This window comes from Neofelis nebulosa, chromosome 3 (genome assembly GCF_028018385.1).
Source record: "Neofelis nebulosa isolate mNeoNeb1 chromosome 3, mNeoNeb1.pri, whole genome shotgun sequence".
Classification (NCBI taxonomy): Eukaryota; Metazoa; Chordata; class Mammalia; order Carnivora; family Felidae; genus Neofelis; species Neofelis nebulosa.
In genome coordinates, this window is record NC_080784.1 from 173,616,940 (window position 1) to 173,639,787 (window position 22,848).

Below are 22,848 nucleotides of genomic sequence, written 5' to 3' on the forward strand. Positions count from 1 at the left end.
TAGTAGGAGTTAGAGAACCTAGGTTGCAGTCTTACCTCTGCCACTAACTAGCAAATGAGTCGACTTCTCTAAGCCTCTGTAAGATAACTATGTAGTAAGATTCTCTTGAGTCTTAAAATATAACATACATGGAAGTGCTTCATAGCATAAATAACTATGCACAGAGAGTTGATGAGAATTATAAGACACCTGTAGAGAGAAGCTCTGTCTCAGATTGTATCCCCAGTGACAAGTGCTTAACTAATATTTGTTAAATAAAAAATTTTAAGTCGATGCTAACTGAGTGAATTATTCTGTGGGCTGAATAAAGTTCAAAGGTCTTTAATATTAATTAAAGTATTACTTGAGTTCTTTAGAGCCACTATTCTTAATTTTGCCATCAAAAAGATAATTTATCTGGTTCAAAAGTGGACCCCTATTTGCTATAGCAAAGAATAAAAGCTGTGGTACAGAAATAAAAATTTTATGACCCTTTTCTTTCCCTTGAAATTACAAAGTTACACATAAAGATATATTTTAATATTTAAACCACTAACCCTACCACATCAAATGAAGGATTTCCTCACAGTGGACTGTGGCTAAAGTATTTTATTAAATTAAGTATGTAATCTGCAAATGGTTTCATAAGAAATTTTAAAAGCAAAGTTATAAAACATTTTCAATAAAAAAGTACAGAGTTAACAGCAAAATTACATTTTCTTTATAGTACAAATAAAAACATCTCATTTCTGATATACTGTCTGAAAATTTTATAATATATTCTCCAACTGATAGCTACAATATTATATTTTAATGAGAAGTTTCATGGTTAAATCAATCATTTGTTAATAACAGGTTCATCATTTGGACCATAAAAGTCAACTGCTCAACTTTAAGGAAAATAATAAAATTTGTCATTCTATAATGTTAAGTTTATAAAAGGCTCTTCAGGATGTACATGTCTTCCAGCCTTGTTTCTCTACTAAATTCTATAAAGAGGCTTTAATAATACTGTAAACTTGAATTACATTTTAAAAATAAGCACCATTAACATACATTCTACATAAATTCACTTAACCTTTTAAATGACACTTCTTTTTGGCCACACAAACATTTAAATTTGTTTTCTTTACTATGTAAATAAAAATAAGCAATATTTAACCACTACACAGAAAATTATCAAACTTCACCTCATTGCACAATGGAAAAGCACTTAGGAAAGCACTTGGAAAAAACAGCACACATTATTTTTGTGTCTTTTTTATACATTTTGTCATTTTCTTAAATTGAGAGCAGTTAAAACATTGTCAGAGCAATTTCCTGAGTCTCAAAGTTTCCGATTTCCAGCTCAGAAATAACCAATCTCGCTATTACATATGTCCTCTTTCTAAGCACACAAAATACTTGAATTTAAAAAGAAAAAGACTGAAATAAGGACTGGAAACAACCTTTTCAGAATTATTTAACCTTTCTTCTCAAAATGTATTGAATAAACAAGACACTTTAAAGTATAAGTCAGAATTTCTACTACATAATATGCCGCATACTTAAGGCCATAGAATTGCAAATAGTATGGAAACACTAATAAATTGAAAAAAACCTCAACTTGAAAATAATATGAGTTATATGAACAGCCAATAAACCTAAGACAACATGCTTCCATAACTCATGTTGAAGTAAGGAAGTGGATGAATTGAAAACACTGTTGAAGAGTTTCCTAAGTCTAACCCCTCGTTCCCTGTGGTTTCCACATTAGTTCTCTTTTTTCTCCTGGTAGACACAGATGAGAGACTAGTGAAAAGACAGAACAGTTACTAAAACCTTCCAAACTACAGAAGTGTTGTACTTTTAAAATATTAATACATTTGCAAAGAGCCATTCTAATTAGACCTGTATTAGCACTAATATACCAATACCTGAAGATGTTGATAATCCACACACTCTCCTTACTTTTGACACACAGGGCTTGGAAAAGAGCAAGAGAAAAATTTGATAATCCCCAAACTATGTTTACCTTTGGCATATAGGATTTAGAAATGGGCAAAACAAGAAAGGAGAAACTACAAAATTTTTCTTTCATAATTATGTGTTGTTTAAACTATGCTAGACAGTGAGGTGGGAGGCAGTTTAGGATTAAAACAACTTCATAAAAGCACATATCATGCTCAAAATTTGCCTATATACTTATGAATGATATGACGAAGAAAAAATACCTCAGATTTACCAAAATAAAGTCTAACATTAAAGTTGATACAGCAGAAAACATAGCTTCTTTCATTTGGTTTCTGCCCACAAAACACTTCATCCCTTGTTCTTTTTGACTGCTCCCACACTAATCATAATTACAATAATACTGAAATAAATCTAGCTGAAGTGCTCAAAAGCAATGCTTTTTTAAACTGGGTAAGGAAATATAAAATCATGGAAAATGAGTATGCAGCTGCACACCCTCAAGTAACCCCAGGTTTTAGTACTATTATTCACATTTCTTAAATCATATTAATTTATACATAAAAACATTTTACTTCATTAACAGTTGTAGTTTTATAGTAAGTTCTTGAAACGAATTGCTTTATTTTTAATGTATACAACTCCTCTAGACATTACAAAAAACATATGCTAAACTGGTGGCATTTTTTCTTTTTTAAACAAATTATTACAACCATGAGAAAATATTTCAATACCACTCACTAATCATTTCTAAATAATAAACATTTTATTTTCGTGGAAATAAACTTAATGATACAGGTCTTCTTTTAAAAGCATGCTTTCATGATATGCAAAAATGTGTTTTTGAGTTTTATTTTCATTAAAATCTGTTCTTTTGAGAAACCATTCTGTAGTTCAGGATTCTTTCAGTAATAGCTCAACCCTATAATTCCTGATCCAAATGATGTTTAAGCTTATCAAAATCCAACACAACTGTCTGTTAAATTACATATGTTGGAAATATTCTCCATATCCAAAGACAAATTTATTTAAGCCATTGTTTTATACTGAAAAACTACACTTTACCACATTAAACGTGTATAAATGAAATTTACATTTTATAGTTGACATACTAACAGGACTTTTTAGCTCACACAAAACAAGGTCAATGAAAGTTTCCTTTCAGAAAGTTGGCTCTTTTTTAAAAAAAACAAAGGTAAAAAACTTTTAAATTGTAAGGATTCCTTTAAAGATTATATCAAAAATGTCTTCTACATTTAGGTTAATAGGCTCTTGACCCACTACTGTTTAGAAATTATATGACTCAAATATAAAATATAGCTCTTTAGTACTGTCTTAAATACCACTTACACAGACAGCTCTAGAAGCAGTTCTATTAAGACACTGATACTTGTAGATATCTAACAATTTCATCTTCTCTAAAAACTTTACTGCCTACAGAAGGCATAAAACTGCAATATAATCTCAGGCTCCAACTTTCCTCCTAGAAAATGCACACATACAGAACAAACGAACAAAAGGTAAGAGATCAAGATCATATACAAAACAGAAGAAAGTACAAACAGCATGTCTTTCTTCCTGCAGGATATGGCAAAATGAAATGATTTTTGTATTTAGCTTTGATATCAAAAAGCATTCAAGTGCTTTTGTTACATTTCCTTTCTTTCATTACTACTACCACTACTTTTCCTTCTTTTAATACAAGCCTTTGATGGGCATGAACCAGGCCTCAAAGCACTATAAATGCCTCTCAAAGATGCCTTTTGGATTTTACTAAATGTTAACAACAATTAACACAAAGGTAACATTTTCTCTCTGAAAAAGAATCAGAGCACTTCAAACTTTAAAACCACAGCTGATAATTTTCTTGGACACTTTATAATCAATAAAAATTCTCTTCAGTATTTTTAACAGACAACGTATTTGGCATTTGATTCAGTAAAAAATTAAACTTCTCTTGAATTCTGAAAAACATCATTATAATGTTTTTGTTATAATTGGACATTTCTAATAAAATACATATGTACAGTAAAATTGACTAAATTACTGTAAATAAAACTAACCTACAAACCTTCACACTTCTAAGTCAAGGATGTTTATTTTACTTTAGCATGACTTTCAAGCACCCTGGTTTAATTTCAGAGAACCTATAGAAATGAGAAAACAGTTATTTTAGGTAAAAATTTCAAACTGGTTAAGGAATATATCATGTAATCAATTCCAAATATCTACGCTAAATGAAATAGTTACTATCAAAGTACTCTCCTTTATTATTAAGTCAGTATCCAGGACTGATATCTATGCTTATGTACTTTTAATCCGTTGTAAAAATAAACAATCCTAAAGCTAGAGGGATAACTCCTAACTTAGTAGTTATTTAAGATTTTTCAAAAATCTCAAGCCTGAACTCAACTTTCATGAAGAACAGCATGGTGTGTGAAGGATAAGATGATGTCTGTTACATTATTTCTATGCATTAAGTCAGTACTAAAAAGAAATCTCTAACATAAGTCTGATTCATCAGGCCATGAAATGCTTCCAAGTGCCTCAGTGTGAAATTTAAAAAACACTAGTCTCTACAATAGATCATTAATCCCAACATGATAATGCTCCAGTCCAACTACTCCTTTTGTAAGAGTAACTCTAAAACTTCATCTGTTTTTGTGCTCAGAATTAATGCTACTATTTTCTATAATGTAGCCAAACAACATTTTATTACATGGCATAAACAAAATATGCCACACTAACTAAAACTAGAGCTAGGGGGAGGTAGGTACCTAATGATATACATCCTCAGTGAATCTATCCATCAACAGATCTTTCTTCTTAGACTTCTCTTGTCATTTTCTGTTACTGAATAATAATCACTTAAAAAAAAGTTCAATTCATGTTTGTCACAGCTAAGATTATTAATGGCATTTAATTTATGAAGATGTGTAAATTCTTACTGACTGGTGTATTTCTGCTAAAGTTTAAACAAATCCCTTATAACCACATTTCAGCAGAAATTTCTTCCAAAATCCACAAATATGTATATCCTTTCAAATAAATAATTAGCAACCTTAGATGATGATACACATAATCTAACTATCTTGAATAATACATTATCAAAGAAACACAATCATATTACTTTCTGTTAGATTTTAAATTTATGAGACAGTTTTGTCAGATGATTACTTCAAAAACAAAATATATTTTTCCTTCATTTCTGGTTTTCTGAATATCATTAAGACCAGCAGGAAAAGTTATAATTTAAGCATGAATTTGTGGCTAATTTCAGATGGTTAAATTTAGTTAACTATTCTAATAACTCATTTGAGCATACTATTAGTGTTTATTATCTGTATATGGACATTGCCATTATCAATAACAGAAATCTCTACTCACCTGAAGCTATGGCTTGTGAGGTATTTAATGACGGCTGGTTTGATGCGAGCAACTCCTCCTTGGCTGTGGTTTCCTCTCCCCGTAATCACAGAGAGATAGGACTTACCACCATTCTGCTTAAATTCTGTTACAACAGGAATTGGACCAGTTAAAATTCATTTGTCTTACATTCTCAATAGAAAACAAGCTTTAACTACTCAAATACATATAAAATTACTTTCATGGGGATTTACAGATTTATAACTTTAAAAAGCACCAAAATTGATGTTTTAAAATGGATATTTCATCTACATTGTTTAAGTATGGAAGTCTCAAAGCAATTCATCTGCCTAAACATAAGTGAAATTTCTTCCCCTGTGGGGAGGGAGATTTCTATGTGCTACCAGAATTTCTCTCTAAAATAATGATAATGACAACAGTAATATTAATGACATCTAACAATTATTACATAGTTGGAGTCAGGAATTTCTTTAAGCTACTTATATTTATTAACTAAGAATCTTCACAATGACTCTTTTAATTAAATACTCTGAAGCCAGCCAGCCAGCTTTGGTCTGATTAGGAGCTCTGCCACCAAATGACTGGGCAGTATGACCATGGACAAGTTACTTGCCTATCTGTGCCTGTTTCCTTATCAGTAAAATGGGATCTAAAGCAACTACTTTATAGGATATCACCCTTCAGGAATCGCTATTAGCAAATCCACTAATTACAGCATAGACTATAGTCTTATTGTTAAAGATAGACAATTGTTAAGAAACTCTTCCAAAGGCACCTGCCTGGCTCAGTCGGAAGAGCATGCAACTCTCAATCTCAGGGTCATGAGTTTGAGCCCCACATTGGGTGTAGAGATTACTAAAAAATAAATAAATAAAACTTTAAAATAAAAAAAAAAAGAAGAAGAAGAAGAAGAAGAAAAGAAGAAACTCTTCCAAAGAGATGATTTTTAAATATCAAATGAATCTAGGCCTCTTACAAGAATGTAGCTCTTGCTTTGGATATGATCTTGTGAAAATTAAGTACATAAACCCTGAAAGTCAATAACTGCTGCAATAAAATAACAAAAACTCTGTTAATAATAAGAGTTGATTTAATTAACTAAATATCTTCTTCCTTTGTGATAAATAGCACAAGTTTTGATCATTAGCATAAAATACATACATATATATATATAATATAAATATTCTATATTCTGCTCACTAAGTTGCCCTAAGACTCCAGCAGATCCACAAACAGTTTTTCAAGTCTCACATCTCCAAGGCAATATTTGGCCTGGAATTTTAAGAGGGTATGTTGCTTATATTTCTAATTCTTTCTTTGCTTAAGATCTCCATTTCTACACTAGTCCATTACCCATTATTTCAAGCAATATTTTGTTCAAAATTCAACTCTTCCTGGGTGCTGGCTACACAGGGTATTCACTTTGTAAAAAAGTTTTTATGCTATATAATTATTACCTGTACATTGTTCTTTATAGATGTGACATTACAAAGTTTACTTAAAAGAAACCTTACATATCTTAACTATCCATAAGTCACTCTCATCATTCCTTCACCGCTGCTCCCCTTATCAGGGCAGTCATGTGTAACACCTCGTTTTTATTTATATATTTTTAATGTTTATTTATTTTGAGAGAAAGTGTGAGAGAGAGAGGGGCAGAGAGACAGGGAGAGAGAGAATCCCAAGCAGGCCCCATACAGTCAACACAGAGCCAGATGCAGGGCTCACTCCCTTGAACCATGAGATCATTTACCTGAGCCAAAATCAAGAGTCAGACGCTCAACCAACTGAGCCACCCAAGCACCCCATAACACTTCATTTTTAAATTCTCTGCTCTGAAAATGTTCAACCGTTGAATCACATGCTTCAAATAAAGTAGGTGTTCAAAGGATGTTTGTTGCATGAATCCAGGTATATGTTTAGGTCCCCAAATTTCAGGCTATTCCTGTCACTTATCACCTTTAAAAAAAACTACTTAACTCATTTTTAAGCCTATCTCAAATTTCTTACCATTTCTACTGTAAATATTTCATTATATATTTCAAAAAGGACTCTTACAAAATAAAAAGAACCACGATACTACCATCACATCTTAAAAACAGTTCCTTAATATGTTTCTAAAAATGGCTGAAAGTCTCCCTCAAAAAAATGGTTTTACAGTGACTTACTTAAATCAGGGTTGAAACAAGACCACACATTGCATTTGGTTGATATATCTCTGAAGTAACTTTTAATCTAAATGTTCCCCCTCCCCCTGGGCTTTTCTCTACAACTGGTTGAAAAACTTGGATCATTTATCCTAGATTTTCACAGTCTAAATATTGTTGATTATATCCCCATGGTGCCATTTAACCTGTTCCTCTGTTCCCTGTAAATCCCTATAAAGTAGTAAAAACATCATTGGTGGTAGTGATGTATATTCCAATCAGAAGGCACTTAAGGGTCAGATATCTTTTTTGTTGTTGTTCATCCCCAAGTTTGACAATCATCTTTTATAACTAAAAGCAGTGGAGGGCAGAATCACAGATTTTCCCCTGGATACATTTCTATTCAACAATACTACCATCTAGTGGTGACTAACAGTACCTACAGACTACCACAGGTGTCAACATGCACAACAGTGGGCCTGGCTTCAGAAAGGATTTGTATATTGGGTCTGACCAAGCATCACCTTATACAAGTTATTTAGCTCTTTTTTTTCTTGTAATTTTTTTAATTGAGATATAATTCATAAAACATAAAATTCATGATTTTAAAATGTATAATTCAGTGGATTTTAGTATATCAAAACACTGTTCAACTATCAATACTAATTCCAGAACACTCCATTGTCTCAGAAAGAAATTCTGTACTTGTTAGCAGTTACTCCCCATTCCCTACTTTCTAGCCACAGTAACCACTAATATACTTTGTTTCTATTGGTTTGTCTATTGTGAACATTTCATATAAATGGGAACCATATAATAAAGTGGCCCTTTTGTACCTGGCTTCTTTCACAAAGCATGTTTACAAGGTTCATCCATGTTGTAGCATGTATCACTACCTGACTCCTTTTTGTGGCTGAATAATATTCCATTGTATGGATATACCAAATTTTGTTTGTCCTTTCATCAGTTGATGGACATCTGGTTGTTTCCATTTTTCGGCTATTATGAACATTCATGTACAAGTCTGCGTGTGGATGAATTGTGTTTTCAATTTTCTTGTATACATAACTAGAACTGCTAGGTCATATGGTAACTCTGTGTTTAATCTTTTGAGGAATGCCAACCTTTTCCACTGTGGCCGTACCATTTAATACTCCCACTAGCAATATAAAGGGTTCCAATTCTCCACATCCTTACCAACACTTATTATTTTCCATTTTACTAAACTTTTCAAATTATTAATTTCCTCATATATGAAATGAAAGGAATGCTTACCCTTTATTCAATCATTTATTTAAAAGTTGCTGTTGGGTGTTGAATGAAAGGTTCTATAAACAATGGTGACTCAATAATCATTGCTGACTCAATTCCTGGCCATAAAGACAGATTTTAATCTTCAACTATATAATAAGCTTTTTATAAATACTGTGATACACAGGACTGCTGCAAGAGGCTATTAATGGGAAGCCTAGATGGCAAGAAATGACAGTGTAGGTAAAACAGAAAGAGGAGCAAAACATAAGATGAGAATAGGGAGGCAGGCAAGGAACAGATTACATAGGGATTTAGGAGTTTATGCTAAATGAAACATGGCAACCTATACTTTCTTATCACGGTGCTTATTATTATGTAACTATTTGCTCACTGTCACCTACCCTACTAGACACCAAACCCCATAAAAATAAGGACTATGTATCTTTTTCACTGCTTTATTCTTGATGCCTAGAATATACAATAATCAAATTTTTATTGAGTAAATGATGTATTCACCCTCTATAGACAGAATATTCTCTTATAATACTTCTACGTAAGTTTTTTCCTCCAGACTAAATAATATATTTAAAATGCTCTTAAATTTTGTCTTTTCAAATCTTTATTATTGTTTTCTAGATTTTCTCAAAGATTTCCAAAATTCTATTTAAAAAACAACTAGAGGAGGAGAATTCTTTACTTTACCAAAGAATGTCTAATAGACATAGTACAAACACAAATTCTAAAACACCATTATCCAACCACCAATATAATAATTCATTCAGTCAAGCATCATCAATGGAGGCTAAAATTACTAGGTGAAATATTGCAAGAGAATAGTTATTCACATAGTTGCAAAGTATCAATTGCCAAAAAATTACTAGTTAATTATAAAGAAAGAAAAGATACATTTACATAGAGAAACCTAACAGAGTCCCACCTCAGCTAAGAAATCAAACTTAACATCATCAATAATGGGGCAATCTGACCATATTATGTCTCCTGATATGTGCACCAAGGATGACTAACATCACCTATGCAGCATTTTTTACCAAAAAAAAAAAAAAAAAAAAAATCTTTAACTAAATCTAATCACGAGGAAACAATCAGAGAAATTATAATTGTAGGTCAATCTACCAAAGGCTTGGAGTCTTCAAAAATGTCAATAACACAGAAGAAAAAAATAGGCTGAGGAACTATTTATATATATATATTTTAAGTAATCTCTACATCCAATGTGGAGCCTGAATTCACAACCCTGAGATCAAGGGTCACACTCTACAACTGAGCCAGCCAGGCATCCCGGAACTATTTCTACATTCTGAAGGCTATAGCCATGGGACAGTCAACTGGAGAATGTGATGTCTGACTGGATCCTGAGTTGAGAGGGAAAAAATGGCACAGCTAAACAAGACATTTCCATACACTGGAGAAATGTGAATGTGGCCTGTATACCAGACAATATTATAACAATGTTAAATATCTTAAAAGTGACAATGGTACTGCAATTATGTAGAATGGATTTGTTTCCGAGAGATAAACATGCTGAGGTATATAGAGGTAAGGTACCACAATGTTTAACATTTTATTTCCAAATGGTTCAGCAAGGGGCTCCTGGGTGGCTCAGTTGGTTAAGCGTCCGACTTCAGCTCAGGTCATGATCTCACAGTCCGTGAGTTCGAGCCCCGCATCGGGCTCTGTGCTGACAGCTCAGAGCCTGGAGCCTGCTTCAGATTCTGTGTCTCCCTCTCTCTCTGCCCCTCCCCTGTTCATGCTCTGTCTCTCTCTGTCTCAAAAATAAATAAAAACGTTAAAAAAAATTTTTTTCAAATGGTTCAGCAAAAAGCAATTTTAAAGACATTAGGCAATATGGCCAAATGTTAACAACTGATCGATCTAGGTAAAAGATATATGAATTTTTATTATACAATTACTTCAACTCCTCTACGGGTTCTTAATTTTTCAGTATAAAAAGCCAGGAAAGAAGACAGCAGTGAGAGTACACATGCTGATATGTTGATATTGTGACATAACTACATGCCTGTGAGTAAAGAAATGGATACATTATGACATAACACTTGAATACTGTACAGCAGTTACAGAAAAAAAATCAGACCATCAACATAAGTGTATCTTGAAAACTGTACTGGGTGAAAACAAATGGCTTGGTTGAAAAGTATAGTGTGAAATCATGTACATTCATTTTTTTAAATGCACAAAAGAAATACTACAGACTGATTACTGATGAAAATACATATACTAAAGTACTTATTTTTAAAAACTAGTTAGGAACCAACCTGAAAGATGTTGATTTCCACTAGAAAGAGAAGGAAGAAAGAGAAAACGATTGGGAAGAATAGGGGTGCCTGGCTGACTCAGTCGGTAGAGCATTCAACTCTTGATCTCAGGGTTGTGGGTCCAAACCCCACGTTGGGTATACAGATTACTTAAAAAAATAAAATCTTAAAAAAAAAGTCTGGGAAGAATACAAAGAGGAGAATAAAAATAAAATATGAAGTATATATGGTAAAATATTATCACTCACTTAGATTCATGGGTACGCAAGTGTTTTATTACATTATTGCAAGTATTTCAACATGGTGTTCATGGTAAACGGATCAGTTTTCAACCTCTGCATCAGTCATATTTAATCAAGTATTTAATTAATTATAAATAATACATGTTGAATTGATAAACCTACATAAAGTATAGTTTAAAGCTTTCATATATATATTAACCAGAACAATACAACTATTAATAACAGGCAGGATTATGGAGCTACAGGGTCACAGCTGAAGCATGGGACTCCATGTCTCCACAATAAAATGGAAGATAAAGACAAAGGCAAGTTGAGAATTCAAAACTACTCTAGTAGTGGTAAAGGAGATGACTTCTAGTATTAGAGCATGGGGGAACTAAAACAGACTGAACTTAGTTCTAAGTGCTACCATCTGATAATGAAAAAGAAACAAGATACATTAATGTATATGAAGTACATGATACTGGATGGAAAAAGATCCTTATCCAAAGCCCTGGGAAGAGGTAGAATTTAGAGAAGAAGCAGGTAGTGTCCTTTCCATAACCTGCAAAGATATATACAAGCAGAAAGGGAGAGGGAGCACTTCCGTAATGCAAACACTCAGAAAGTCTGCCTTTTGTGATAATTCTATAAAAATCTTGACACCTTATTTATTTCTGCATTTTATTAAATATCTACTGAACAAGTGACATCTAACATCTATTAGCTTTAATAAATGTCTACTGAATAAAGATGTATGATATTCCTGAAAAGTCTCATTTATAAGTCACAGAAGATTCCCAGATTATACCATGCTCTCCCTTTATTTTTTTTTTCAAATTTTTATTTAAATTCTAGTTAGTAAACATATCGTGTAATATTGGTTTCAGGAGTAGAATTCAGTGATTCATCACTTACATATAACCCCCAGTGCTCATCACAAGTACCCTCCTTAATGCCCATCACCCATTTAGCCCATCCTCTGCCCACCTTCCCTCCATCAACCCTTGGTTTGTTCTCTACACCATGCCCTCTCTTTAATAAATACAACAAGAGAATACAAATATAACTAAAATAGGAAAATAAAGGGGCACCTGGGTGGCTCAGTCAGTTAAGCGTCCGACTTCGGCTCAGGTCATGATCTCACGGTCTGTGAGTTCAAGCCCCGCGTCGGGCTCTGTGCTGACCGCTCAGAGCCTGGAGCCTATTTCAAATTCTGTGTCTCCCTCTCTCTCTGACCCTCCCCCGTTCATGCTCTGTCTCTCTCTGTCTCAAAAATAAATAAACGTTAAAAAAAAATTTTTTTTTAATAAAAAATAAATAAAATAGGAAAATAAAAACAAAATGTTAATGACCAGGCTAATGAGGATTCTTTTCCAAGAACGTCCCCTTGAAGAATGTGAAGAATGAACCTAATACAAACATCTATAAATGTGACACAGATATCCTGAGCCTGAAAATTCACATTCTCCTGAATTGGTAAATTTACCAATATAAGCAAAAACATATTTTCTACTGATAATTTGTCACTACCACAGTCCTACCTTCAGTTTTCTGCTGTAAAACTGTCATCAAATGTTCTATAGCTTCATCCACATGCAGCCCATGGAGGTCTAAAACATTCTGTGGCAGCAAGGAGGCATTGACTTTCTCAAAGATCTCCACGGCAGCAAGGTGATTGGCTTCTTTCATCTTCTGCTCATGGAGACTACCCTTTAATTATAAAAAGATCACCAGTAAACACTTTTGATATTTGCTACTTAGAAGGCAACGAAGAAACAAAAATTGTCCCAAATAAAATGTAGAACAAAAAAGGGAACAGCAAATCTAAAATTTTAAATAATGCAATGGGCTAATATGCAAGAATGCACCACAGTTTAGGTGAATTTCAGTGAATTAATAACATATTTCTTACAATATTAAATCATCATTTCTAACATATTTCCTGATCCAAAAATCATAGATGAGGAAAACTTAAATAAACCCTTCTCAAGAAGGAATCCATTAGTTTATCCTTTGATAATCCTGGCCTCATCCCTTTCAACACCCTGTGGTTACCCCTGAAGCCATCTCTCAAGGTTTGTTATTGGGACTCATGCGGTTATACCAGTTTGATGTCTTTCTTTACACAATCACAAAAAGTAAGCCATATGGAACCACAAAGCTAAAAAGGAAATCAGACAGGTTTCTTGTAATACCATGTCCAATAAGCCTGAGTAGAAATTTTACTTCCCTGAAAGATATTAATATAACTTTCTTTTTCAGACCATAAAAGTGATACATTACTGGGATGCCTGGATGGCTCAGTCGGTTAAGTGTCCAACTTCAACTCAGGTCATGAGCTCATGGTCCGCGGGTTCAAGCCCCGCATCAGGCTCTGTGCTGACAGGTCAGAGCCTGGAGCCTGCTTCAGATTCTGTGTCTCCCTCTCTCTGTCCCTCCCCTGCTCGCTTTCTCTGTCTCTCAAAAATAAATAAAAATTAAAAAAAATTTTTTTTAAGTGATAACATTACTAAAAATTCAAACATGATAGAAAGCACAAGGTCTCTGTAATTCCACCCTGAGGTGGTCAATATTAACATTCTGCTGTCTTTCCTTCAGAAAACCTGTATCTGTTTAGAAGTAGTACTGATGACAGAATTTAACCCAGAAGAAAATATGGACTGTCAGAATAAAAATTCATGTAAGTCATAAATGCAAAAGGAACCATAGAAATTGAGCATTTCAAAGGAGACATAATTCTCAGAACCATACATTTCTTATATATCAGGATACCTTATGTCACCTATATAATCTACATTCCCCAGAATAACTTGATCTAGTCACAATACGAGTATCACCTGCTTTAAGATTATTCAGACATCGTAAGGGACAAAGAAACAGTAATCAGTTTTCCTCTTTACCTGCTGGGCATAAAACGTGGCAACGTGTTTTTTCCCCATCCGATAAGCTTCTTTTGCTTTGCTGTAGCATTCCATTCTCTTCTGCTGATGAAGGAAAGCCTCTGCCCTGTAGTCATTATACTCTGGATACTCAAAATCCTGGAAAGATGGTTCACTTGGTATATCTTCAGTCTCTTTTGATTTCTTGGCCTGTAAGATGTTACACAATGAGTAAAATAGAAAGTAGAAAAATACAGGCTTTACCTTCAGAAAATGTATGTGAAAATTGGGCTCTACTATTTTTTTTTAAGATTTTAATTTTAAGTAATCTCTATACCCAAAGTGGGGCTCTAACCCACAACTCTGAGATCAAGAGTCGCATGCTCTACTAACTGAGCCAGCCAGGCGCCCCTCTATCATTTTTTGTCTTTCTTCTCAGAAAACAGACTCTCCCCAGAGTCTAGCTAGTAAGTCATGCATTTCGTGGCTATCATTTTTTCATGCTATAGGGTACCTCTCCTTTAACCACTCTTATCTTAGAAGATGTTGAAAAGTTCTCTAAAATTATCAAAATATAATTAGGTCACAAAATCAAGCCAAAAGAGAAAACACACACTATTCAAAGAATAACACTCATTTATCAAATGCAAAATTTACCAAATTCTAGTTTGCAAACCCATTCAAAAAGTCTAATCATTGAAGGTAGTAATGGCATATTTCAATTTATGTGTTTTAAAAAACAATCAATAAAATAATTAAATAGTATTCTTTTTAAAACAGAAGGGCATATAGAGTGACCATAGCTAACAGTAAAAATTATAAGTAGGTTTATGGGGCAGGTCACTACCAACTAGCCACTATGGTAGTGTTGACTTCTGAGCCTTTTGAAAAATCATCTATCAAGTAATTGTCATCCAAAATACACCCTTAAATTATACAAGCAAAAGTAACTCTAAAACACAAAGTACTGAAAATAATTATGCCTCAAATACTCCCCACCAAATAGAAAATTGCATGTTTCTGAAGATGTGTCTAAAATATCAAAAGTCAGTGTTTAAAAAACAGCAAAATATAGTGACTTCTATGTCCAGTTTGGTTTTTCATTTATCACATACTTTAAAGTGTTATTTGCAGACAACTGCTCGCAAACGGGATCTATGTTTAGATCCCTGTTAATAATAATTAACTATGTTAATTATTATAGTTTAAATGGATTTTTTTAAAATCTTAAAAGAATTCCAAGTATCAGGTGCCATACGAAGTAATTTAATGAACATCTTATATAAACTCAATCCCAAAATCCCCCCAAAAAATATAATCTTCAATATCTTAAACAAATCATGCTTTTCTGATATAACTGAAAGTAAATTAAATGGTATAGGCTGTTAAATTTCTAAAAACTGAAAATTGTCATTAAATTAGAAATATTATCAAAGATTATAATTATAAGGTACTGTACAATCTTTAAGAAAATGCCACTTTAATTTTTTAAGGTAATATCATTTAATATATATTAAATATTACATTTAAATTATATGTATATATTATATAATACACATATTACCAATTGACCATTTTTTCAAATTTCCTGCCTGTGAGTAGAGTCAGAAGTCACAAAAGGTTGGGGGGGGGGGGGGGAGGAGAACTGGTCTAAAATATAGTAATTGATTGTATATTCTTTTTACTCATTACACTTTGCTTATTTAGCCCCTAGAATTCTAGAGGTTTAAAACAAGTTAAAGAATAAAGATATCATCATCCTCCAACTCATTACCGAAGTCAAAAATCTGTAAATACACAGTTGATTTACTTTTGCAACAAATACCCAACTTATTTTATGAAAGAACACAAGGCTCTCTCTCACATCAGAATATTCATAGGACCTACACACATCCTTTTGTCCCTCTTGCCCATACTTAATCACAAGCTTGTTTCATATTAATGTTTAAATATTCCATGAGTAGATGGCTTGAATCTCTGGTAAAAATCAAACATTTTAAAGGAGGGGTTAATAAAAATGCTTTCCGTAACTTTTGAAAAGCCACGTCTCTGTTGGTGTTCATACAAAAAAATGCAAATCACATTTGGTTCTCTGGGAAGAGACCCTTTATTTCTTATTCTTTTAAAAAGAAAAAAAAAACAGTATATAATGAGAGATACTTTCTCAAATAGCTACCCTTTTTCAAAATAAAACTATGGGGGCGCCTGGGTGGCGCAGTCGGTTAAGCGGCCGACTTCAGCCAGGTCACGATCTCGCGGTCTGTGAGTTCGAGCCCCGCGTCAGGCTCTGGGCTGATGGCTCGGAGCCTGGAGCCTGTTTCCGATTCTGTCTCCCTCTCTCTCTGCCCCTCCCCCGTTCATGCTCTGTCTCTGTCTGTCCCAAAAATAAATAAAAAACATTAAAAAAAAAATAAAATAAAATAAAATAAAACTATGATTTTTTTATATCCACTTTATACTGATATGGTTTATTATAACCTCACTAACAAGGGCCAAGTGAAATATATGCTTCCTAAAAATTCACCTCATTAGTGCCACTTATGTACTACAATACCAAAACCATCTCCCATGGTTAACAAACTTATGAATTTTATTAAAGGGTAAAAGGAAAAATAGTAGTATTAATAAAACACAGTTTTAAATGCTAGTTCCTTGAAAATAGATAAGCCAAAATATTACTGATACCAGGATACTCCCCTTTAGTATCTGTGGTCCCTTCAGGTCCTAGGATATCAAAGACAGAGTATTCTGCTCACAAATGTTAAAATATTTTTATCAGCATTATGATGCCTGCCTATATTTTGTGAAAAAAAGCTAAGAATAATCCTCAGAATAACTTAAAGTCTACCTTTTGGCCAATGTCTACATAACTCACAAAATCTACTTTTCTTATTTGAACATCTGCCATTTTGAGCAGGCACACCTTCTTCTCATCACCTCCTCTATCACCATAATGACCCAAAGTGCCTTGCTCTATTATCAGGAGAAAGAAGAAATAATCTTCATTCCCACTTGGCCTTGACAGTCTCATCATCAACTTGTATCCTCTCTGCATCTTATGAAATACTATACCTATCTATCCATGATGAACACAGGCATATTTAGCACTAACAGATCACATGAATACAAAAATTAACTGAATCCTATATATCAATAAAGTGATGGTGATATATTGAACACAAGTTATCCCTGGTGGTCTTAATTAATAAGAATAACAGATGATAAAAAAAAAAAGCCTGAAGCTAACACAAAATTTATATACAAAATCAATTATATTTCTATGCACTTATAATGTTCAATCCAAAAATAAAATTAAGAAAACAACTTAATTTATAACTGCATCAAAAAGAATAAACTTAGAAATAAATTTAACAAAACACATGCAAAATTTACACTCAAAACTACAATACAATGTTGAAGAAATTAAGACCTAAGTAAATTGAAAGATACTCCATGTTCATGGATTGAACACAATATTGTTAAGATGGCAACACACCTCAAGTTAATCTACAGACTCAATACATTTCACATAAAAATTCCAGCTGGCTCAGTTGGAAGAGCATGCTCTTGATAAGAGGGTCATAAATTCAAGCCCCATATTGGGTGTAGAGATTACTAAAAATAAATAAATAAATAAACTAAAAAAAAACAAAAACAAAAAAACAAAACAAAACAAAACCCTCTTTGCAGAAAATGGCAAGTTGAGAACTACAAAGGGACCAGAAGAGGCAAAACAATCTTGAGAAAAGAACACAGTTGGAAACTCACATTTCCTTATTTATTTATTTTTTTTAATTTTTTTTTTTTAACATTTATTTTTGAGACAGAGAGAGACAGAGCATGAACGGGGGAGGGTCGGAGAGAGAGGGAGACACAGAATCAGAAGCAGGCTCCAGGCTCTGGGCCATCATCAGCCCAGAGCCCGACGCGGGGCTCGAACTCACGGACTGTGAGATCGTGACCTGAGCTGCAGTCGGACGCTTAACCGACTGAGCCACCCAGGCGCCCCTCATTTCCCTATTTAAATCTTAACTACTAACCTACAGTAATCAAGTCAGTGTGAAACTGGTATGATGACAGACATACAGATCAATGGAACAGAAATGACGGTCTAGCAATAAACTTATAGTCAATTCATTTTCAACTAGGGTGCTAAGAAAACTAAATGGGGCAAGAACAATCTTTGCTACAAGCGGTGCTGTGACAACTGGATATCCGCATGCAAAAGAATGAACTTGGATACCTATCTACATACACCATATACAAAATTAACTCAGGGCAGCCTGGGTGGTTCAGTTGGTTAAGTATTCGACTTCGGCTCAGGTCATGATCTCACAGTTTGTGAGTTCAAGCTCCACATCAGGCTCTGTGCTGACAGCTCAGAGCCTGGAGCCTACTTCAGAATCTGTGTGTGTGTGTGTGTGTGTGTGTGTGTGTGTGTCTCTCTCTCTGCCCCTCCCCTGCTCACGCTCAGTCTCTCTCTCTCTTTCTCTCCCTCCCTCCCCTCTCAAAAATAGACATTAAAAGAAATTTTTTTAAAGAATTAACTCAAAATGGATCAAAGATCTAAACATGACAAGCACTAAAACTATAAAACTGTATTTTAGAAGAAAATATAAAAACAAACACAAAAAAATTACTATATAACATGAAAAACAAAAACACTTCATGACCTTGGATTAGGCAATGGTTTCTTAAATATGACACCAAAAGTACAAGCAACAAAAGAAAAAAAGATAAACTGCACATCATCAAAATTAAAACTCTTGTGCTTTAAATAAAAGACACCATCAAGAGCAAAAAGACAACACTCAACATGGGAGAAATTTTACAAATCATACGTCTGGTAAGGGACTCGTATCTAGAATATATAAAGAACTCATACAACTCAAAAATAAAAAAAAACTTTTTTTAATGGGCAAGGAATATAAATAGACATTTCTTCAAAGAAGATATACAAATGTCCAATAAGCACATGAAAAAGTGTTCAACATCACTAGTCTTCTAGTGCAGATCAAAATGACAAGGAGATTCTTTATTAACCATTTCTTTTATTTCCTGTTTTCTGATGCTTTGACATCCAGGGCCTTGCTAACCCCTAGAGAGGCAGTACCCCCAACCCTGGGGTTAGCCAATTCTGAGAGATAGCAAACAATTCATCTGCTAGCATACCTTACATATGTAAACCCACCAACCTAGAGTTCATACCCTCAACTACTTCCTTTATGGGGTTCTCAACCTCAGGGTCACCATCCACATTGTCTAATCACCCATGCCAGATACCAGAACACCAGGGACAGTCCCTACTCCCCAGAGCCCGCTGAAACTGTTCAAACTAGCCAATCTTAAACCTGTTTACCCTGCCTCACCTATTCCTCCCCACAGAAATGACAAAAAAGGCTCTTGCCCACATTTCCACTCTGCTCCCTGTCTCCTGACTGACCCTGGTTCTTCTCCAGGTGGCCCTGGATGGCAGGCCATGCCTCCTATTTCTAGAGATCTGTGAGTATAATAAATTTCTTCCTTCATAACATTTCCATGTCTAGGTATCTTACCATATCTGATTAAAACAAATCCCATGTACCCTTAGGACAACTTCACAGCCACTAAGATGGCTATAATAAAAAAGACAGATATTAACAAGTGTCAGAGATGATGTGGGTAAATTGTAACCCTCATACATTGCTGGTGGGAACATAAAATGGTAGAGCCACTTTGGATAAAAATTTGGCAGATTCTCAAATAGTTAAAATTTTCTGCCTAGATATTTAACATATTTACATCCTAAAACCCACCATAGTACCACCCCACCATTATTCAATTAAGCCCCATATGCTACTGTGTAGAGTCTATACAGAAAGTTATAGAAATTCAAGTGCTTACCATATACAATGACATTGAATAAAAAATCATAATCGGCTACAAATTCATTATTTTGAACAGATATCCCACCTAAATGAAATATGCTACTGGTGGTTAAATTTCCAATCTAGTTAAAATGTGAGAAATAATCATTATTGACATCAACAAACCAATTACATTTTCATATGAATTTATTTATAATAAAAAATAAGTAACTCTATACCTTTTTCTCCTTAGACTTCTGTGTAGCATGAGAAGTGACATTCTCATTTTGATGAACAAACTCTTGCGCTACAACTGTTTTCACAGGGTCTCCTTCAAGAACACAGTTTAGAAACTGGACTGTGTGTTCTAATGAATAGCTGTAGAGAGTTATAAATATGATGTCAATAAAAAAAAAGTTATATGAAAACATTAACATAAGCAACACTTCAAACATTTTAAAATATGAAAAACTGGCTCATTTCTAAGTTTTAAACACTAACTTTATGTATCTCAAAGACTCAAGAGTGATAAGAAGGAAAAAATAAGCCCCCCAAAACTAATTTCTGTAAATTAATACCAAATGGTAACATATTGATAATTAATTCACTGTCTGATCTTTTATTACAGATTGATTATCCACAACAAATCTTACTTTCATTTTATCACCTATACTTCTTAGGTCCCTTGCTGGATTCACACATGGTTTCAGTTTCCTTCAAACATCAAACACAGACAAAAGATCTTTAAACTGCCATTTTTATTGTGTCAAATTTTACTTTTTACTTAAACCGTAAGGGTCTAGTCAGAGAAACTCTAAGCAGGGACACAGAAAGGAAAAAGTAAAACACTATCCTACCTCTCACCCCTAATTATTCATGCATATTTTCACAGTGATTCTATATTGCAGGCAGTATCAAATTCTACAAATTGACAAAGACTTGAAACACTCATGTTCCAATATCTAAAGAAACTCATTTCAAAGCAAATTATAAATGATTTTATACTGCTCATTATTTCAGGCTATATGCCTCTGATCTCTTCCAATGACCAGGTAATTAAGAGCTGACAAGAAAGGAATATTTGTGAAATGTGATAGTTCCCCTAAGTAGTGTGACATTTTGTTCTTCTTCAATTTAGTGAAGACAACCTTTGATGGAGAACCATTTTAGACTACCAATTCCACTTTAGCCCTGATCTTGCTGCCTCAGATATGCTCAACAAAACAAACAGAGGTTCCTAGGGGTAGAAGCTACCAGCAACTACCACATCCTAAATAGCCCTTAAAATTACGGGCTTGTTTACTCATGGGGCTAGAAGGCAGTATCTTCCATTAGTGATGCTAGAGGAGTATGGCCCTGGAACATTGTACTGTAGGCATATTCTCAGTAACTGAACCCACTTACCCTTCTTACCAGGATGATGGTGAAGCTACTGCTAACTGAAAAAATTATACAGCTGCTGGAAAACAAATGGAGGCAACTGACCATCTACCCTGATGGGCCGGACTAACCCATCACTCTGGGCATCCCCAGGAAGGACTCACTCCGTCCCCCTTACCTTGTCTGGGGACCCACAATTCTAGGTTTTTTACAACTGGCCTTCTTGCCCCAGGTCCCTATAAAGGAGAGTTGCCATATACCAGTGCCACTCCCCTAATCCCCATGTCCACCCCGCACCCCACCCCCTGGGGAGATTTTAATACATAACTCTAAGAAAACAGCAAGTTAGGTAGCAAAAATAAATAGGGAAATTGTGGATTGGAATAATGACATTAAAAACTTGATTTAAGTGACATGTTTAGAACTATACATACTCAGCAGAGAATATTCTTTTTCAAAAGCACTTTCATGTAATATTTATAAAAACTGATCATGTATTAAACCACAAAGAAAATCTTAAATTTCAAAAAGAACTCTTCCAGGCCACATTCTTGTACCTCAATAAAACAAAACAAAATAAGCAATAACCCTCACCCCACTCACCACCAAAGCCATTAAACCATTTAGAAAATTAAAAAGCCTTGAGTAAATGAGAAAATCAATCTGAATTAGAGATTATTTTTAAAATAATAAAAATGAAAATACTACATATCAAAATCAAAGTATTACATATATATCGAAGACATGATAGAAAGAAAAAATTAATGCCCTTAAGTGTATTTGTTATTAAAGACTGAAAGGAAACAAAGTAGCCAAAAAGTTGAAAATACATCAACAAATTTTAAGAGAAAGGAATTATCAAAAATAGAAAGGAATTGCCAAAAATTAAAAACAAAAATAAATGATTAGAAATATAAAATAGACTTTGATCAATAAAAGAAGAGCTTGTTCTTTAAAAGGATCAATCTGGTGCTCGCTCCAGCAGCACATATACTAACATTAGAAAGATACAGAGAAGATTTGCATGTCCCCTGCACAAGGGTAACATGCAAATTCGTAAAAGGGCCAATCTGATAAAGAGCAAAAACAGAACACAGAAAAATAAAAACATTAGGAAAAGAAAAAGGAATACAATCAAATACACAACAGTGTTTTTAATTATCAAAGAATATTACCTATAACTTAACAATAATAAGATTGAAAACTAAGGTAAAACTGATTTTCTAACAAAATACCAGAACAGACTCATGAAAAAAGCAATCTGAATAAAGCAATAATCTTAAGATAGTAAAAGATTCTGAAGACCTTCTCTCTGAAAAGGTACAACTCCAGAACCTTCAAAGTACTAATTTACTTAAACTTTCTAGAGCATACAGAAAAACAGCAGTCTTTCCAGATTATTTTATTAAGTCTAATACTAAATAAAACTCTGAAACCAAAATATGCCAAAGAGAACACAAGAACAGAAAATCACAGACCAATCTCATTTAATTGCTGGTGCAAAAATC

General features: G+C 33.8%; 1 protein-coding gene and 1 non-coding gene across 15 annotated transcripts in view; one reads left to right on the forward strand and one right to left on the reverse strand.

Moving 5' to 3' along the window:
- N4BP2 (NEDD4 binding protein 2) overlaps window positions 1–22,848 on the reverse strand; it is a 156,279-nt gene that overhangs the window by 73,507 nt on the left and 59,924 nt on the right. For 9 of the 14 annotated variants that reach the window (XR_009259624.1, XR_009259625.1, XM_058722790.1 and 6 more), the window contains 4 exons: window positions 20,200–20,338; window positions 14,136–14,324; window positions 12,777–12,945; window positions 5,317–5,440 (listed from right to left, as the gene is read on the reverse strand). Coding sequence is in view for 12 of the 14 variants with exons in the window: in XM_058722790.1 (XP_058578773.1) it covers window positions 5,317–5,440; window positions 12,777–12,945; window positions 14,136–14,324; window positions 20,200–20,338 (621 nt within the window). In the remaining 2 variants the exon portion in view is untranslated. Of the gene's footprint in view, window positions 1–573; window positions 4,077–5,316; window positions 5,441–12,776; window positions 12,946–14,135; window positions 14,325–20,199; window positions 20,339–22,848 lie in introns of those variants that run through there. The other 5 variants (XM_058722785.1, XM_058722784.1, XM_058722788.1 and 2 more) reach the window with 5 other exon arrangements.
- Window positions 22,310–22,416, forward strand: LOC131508197 (U6 spliceosomal RNA). The gene has a single exon (XR_009259907.1). It is a non-coding gene; the product is annotated as a U6 spliceosomal RNA (small nuclear RNA).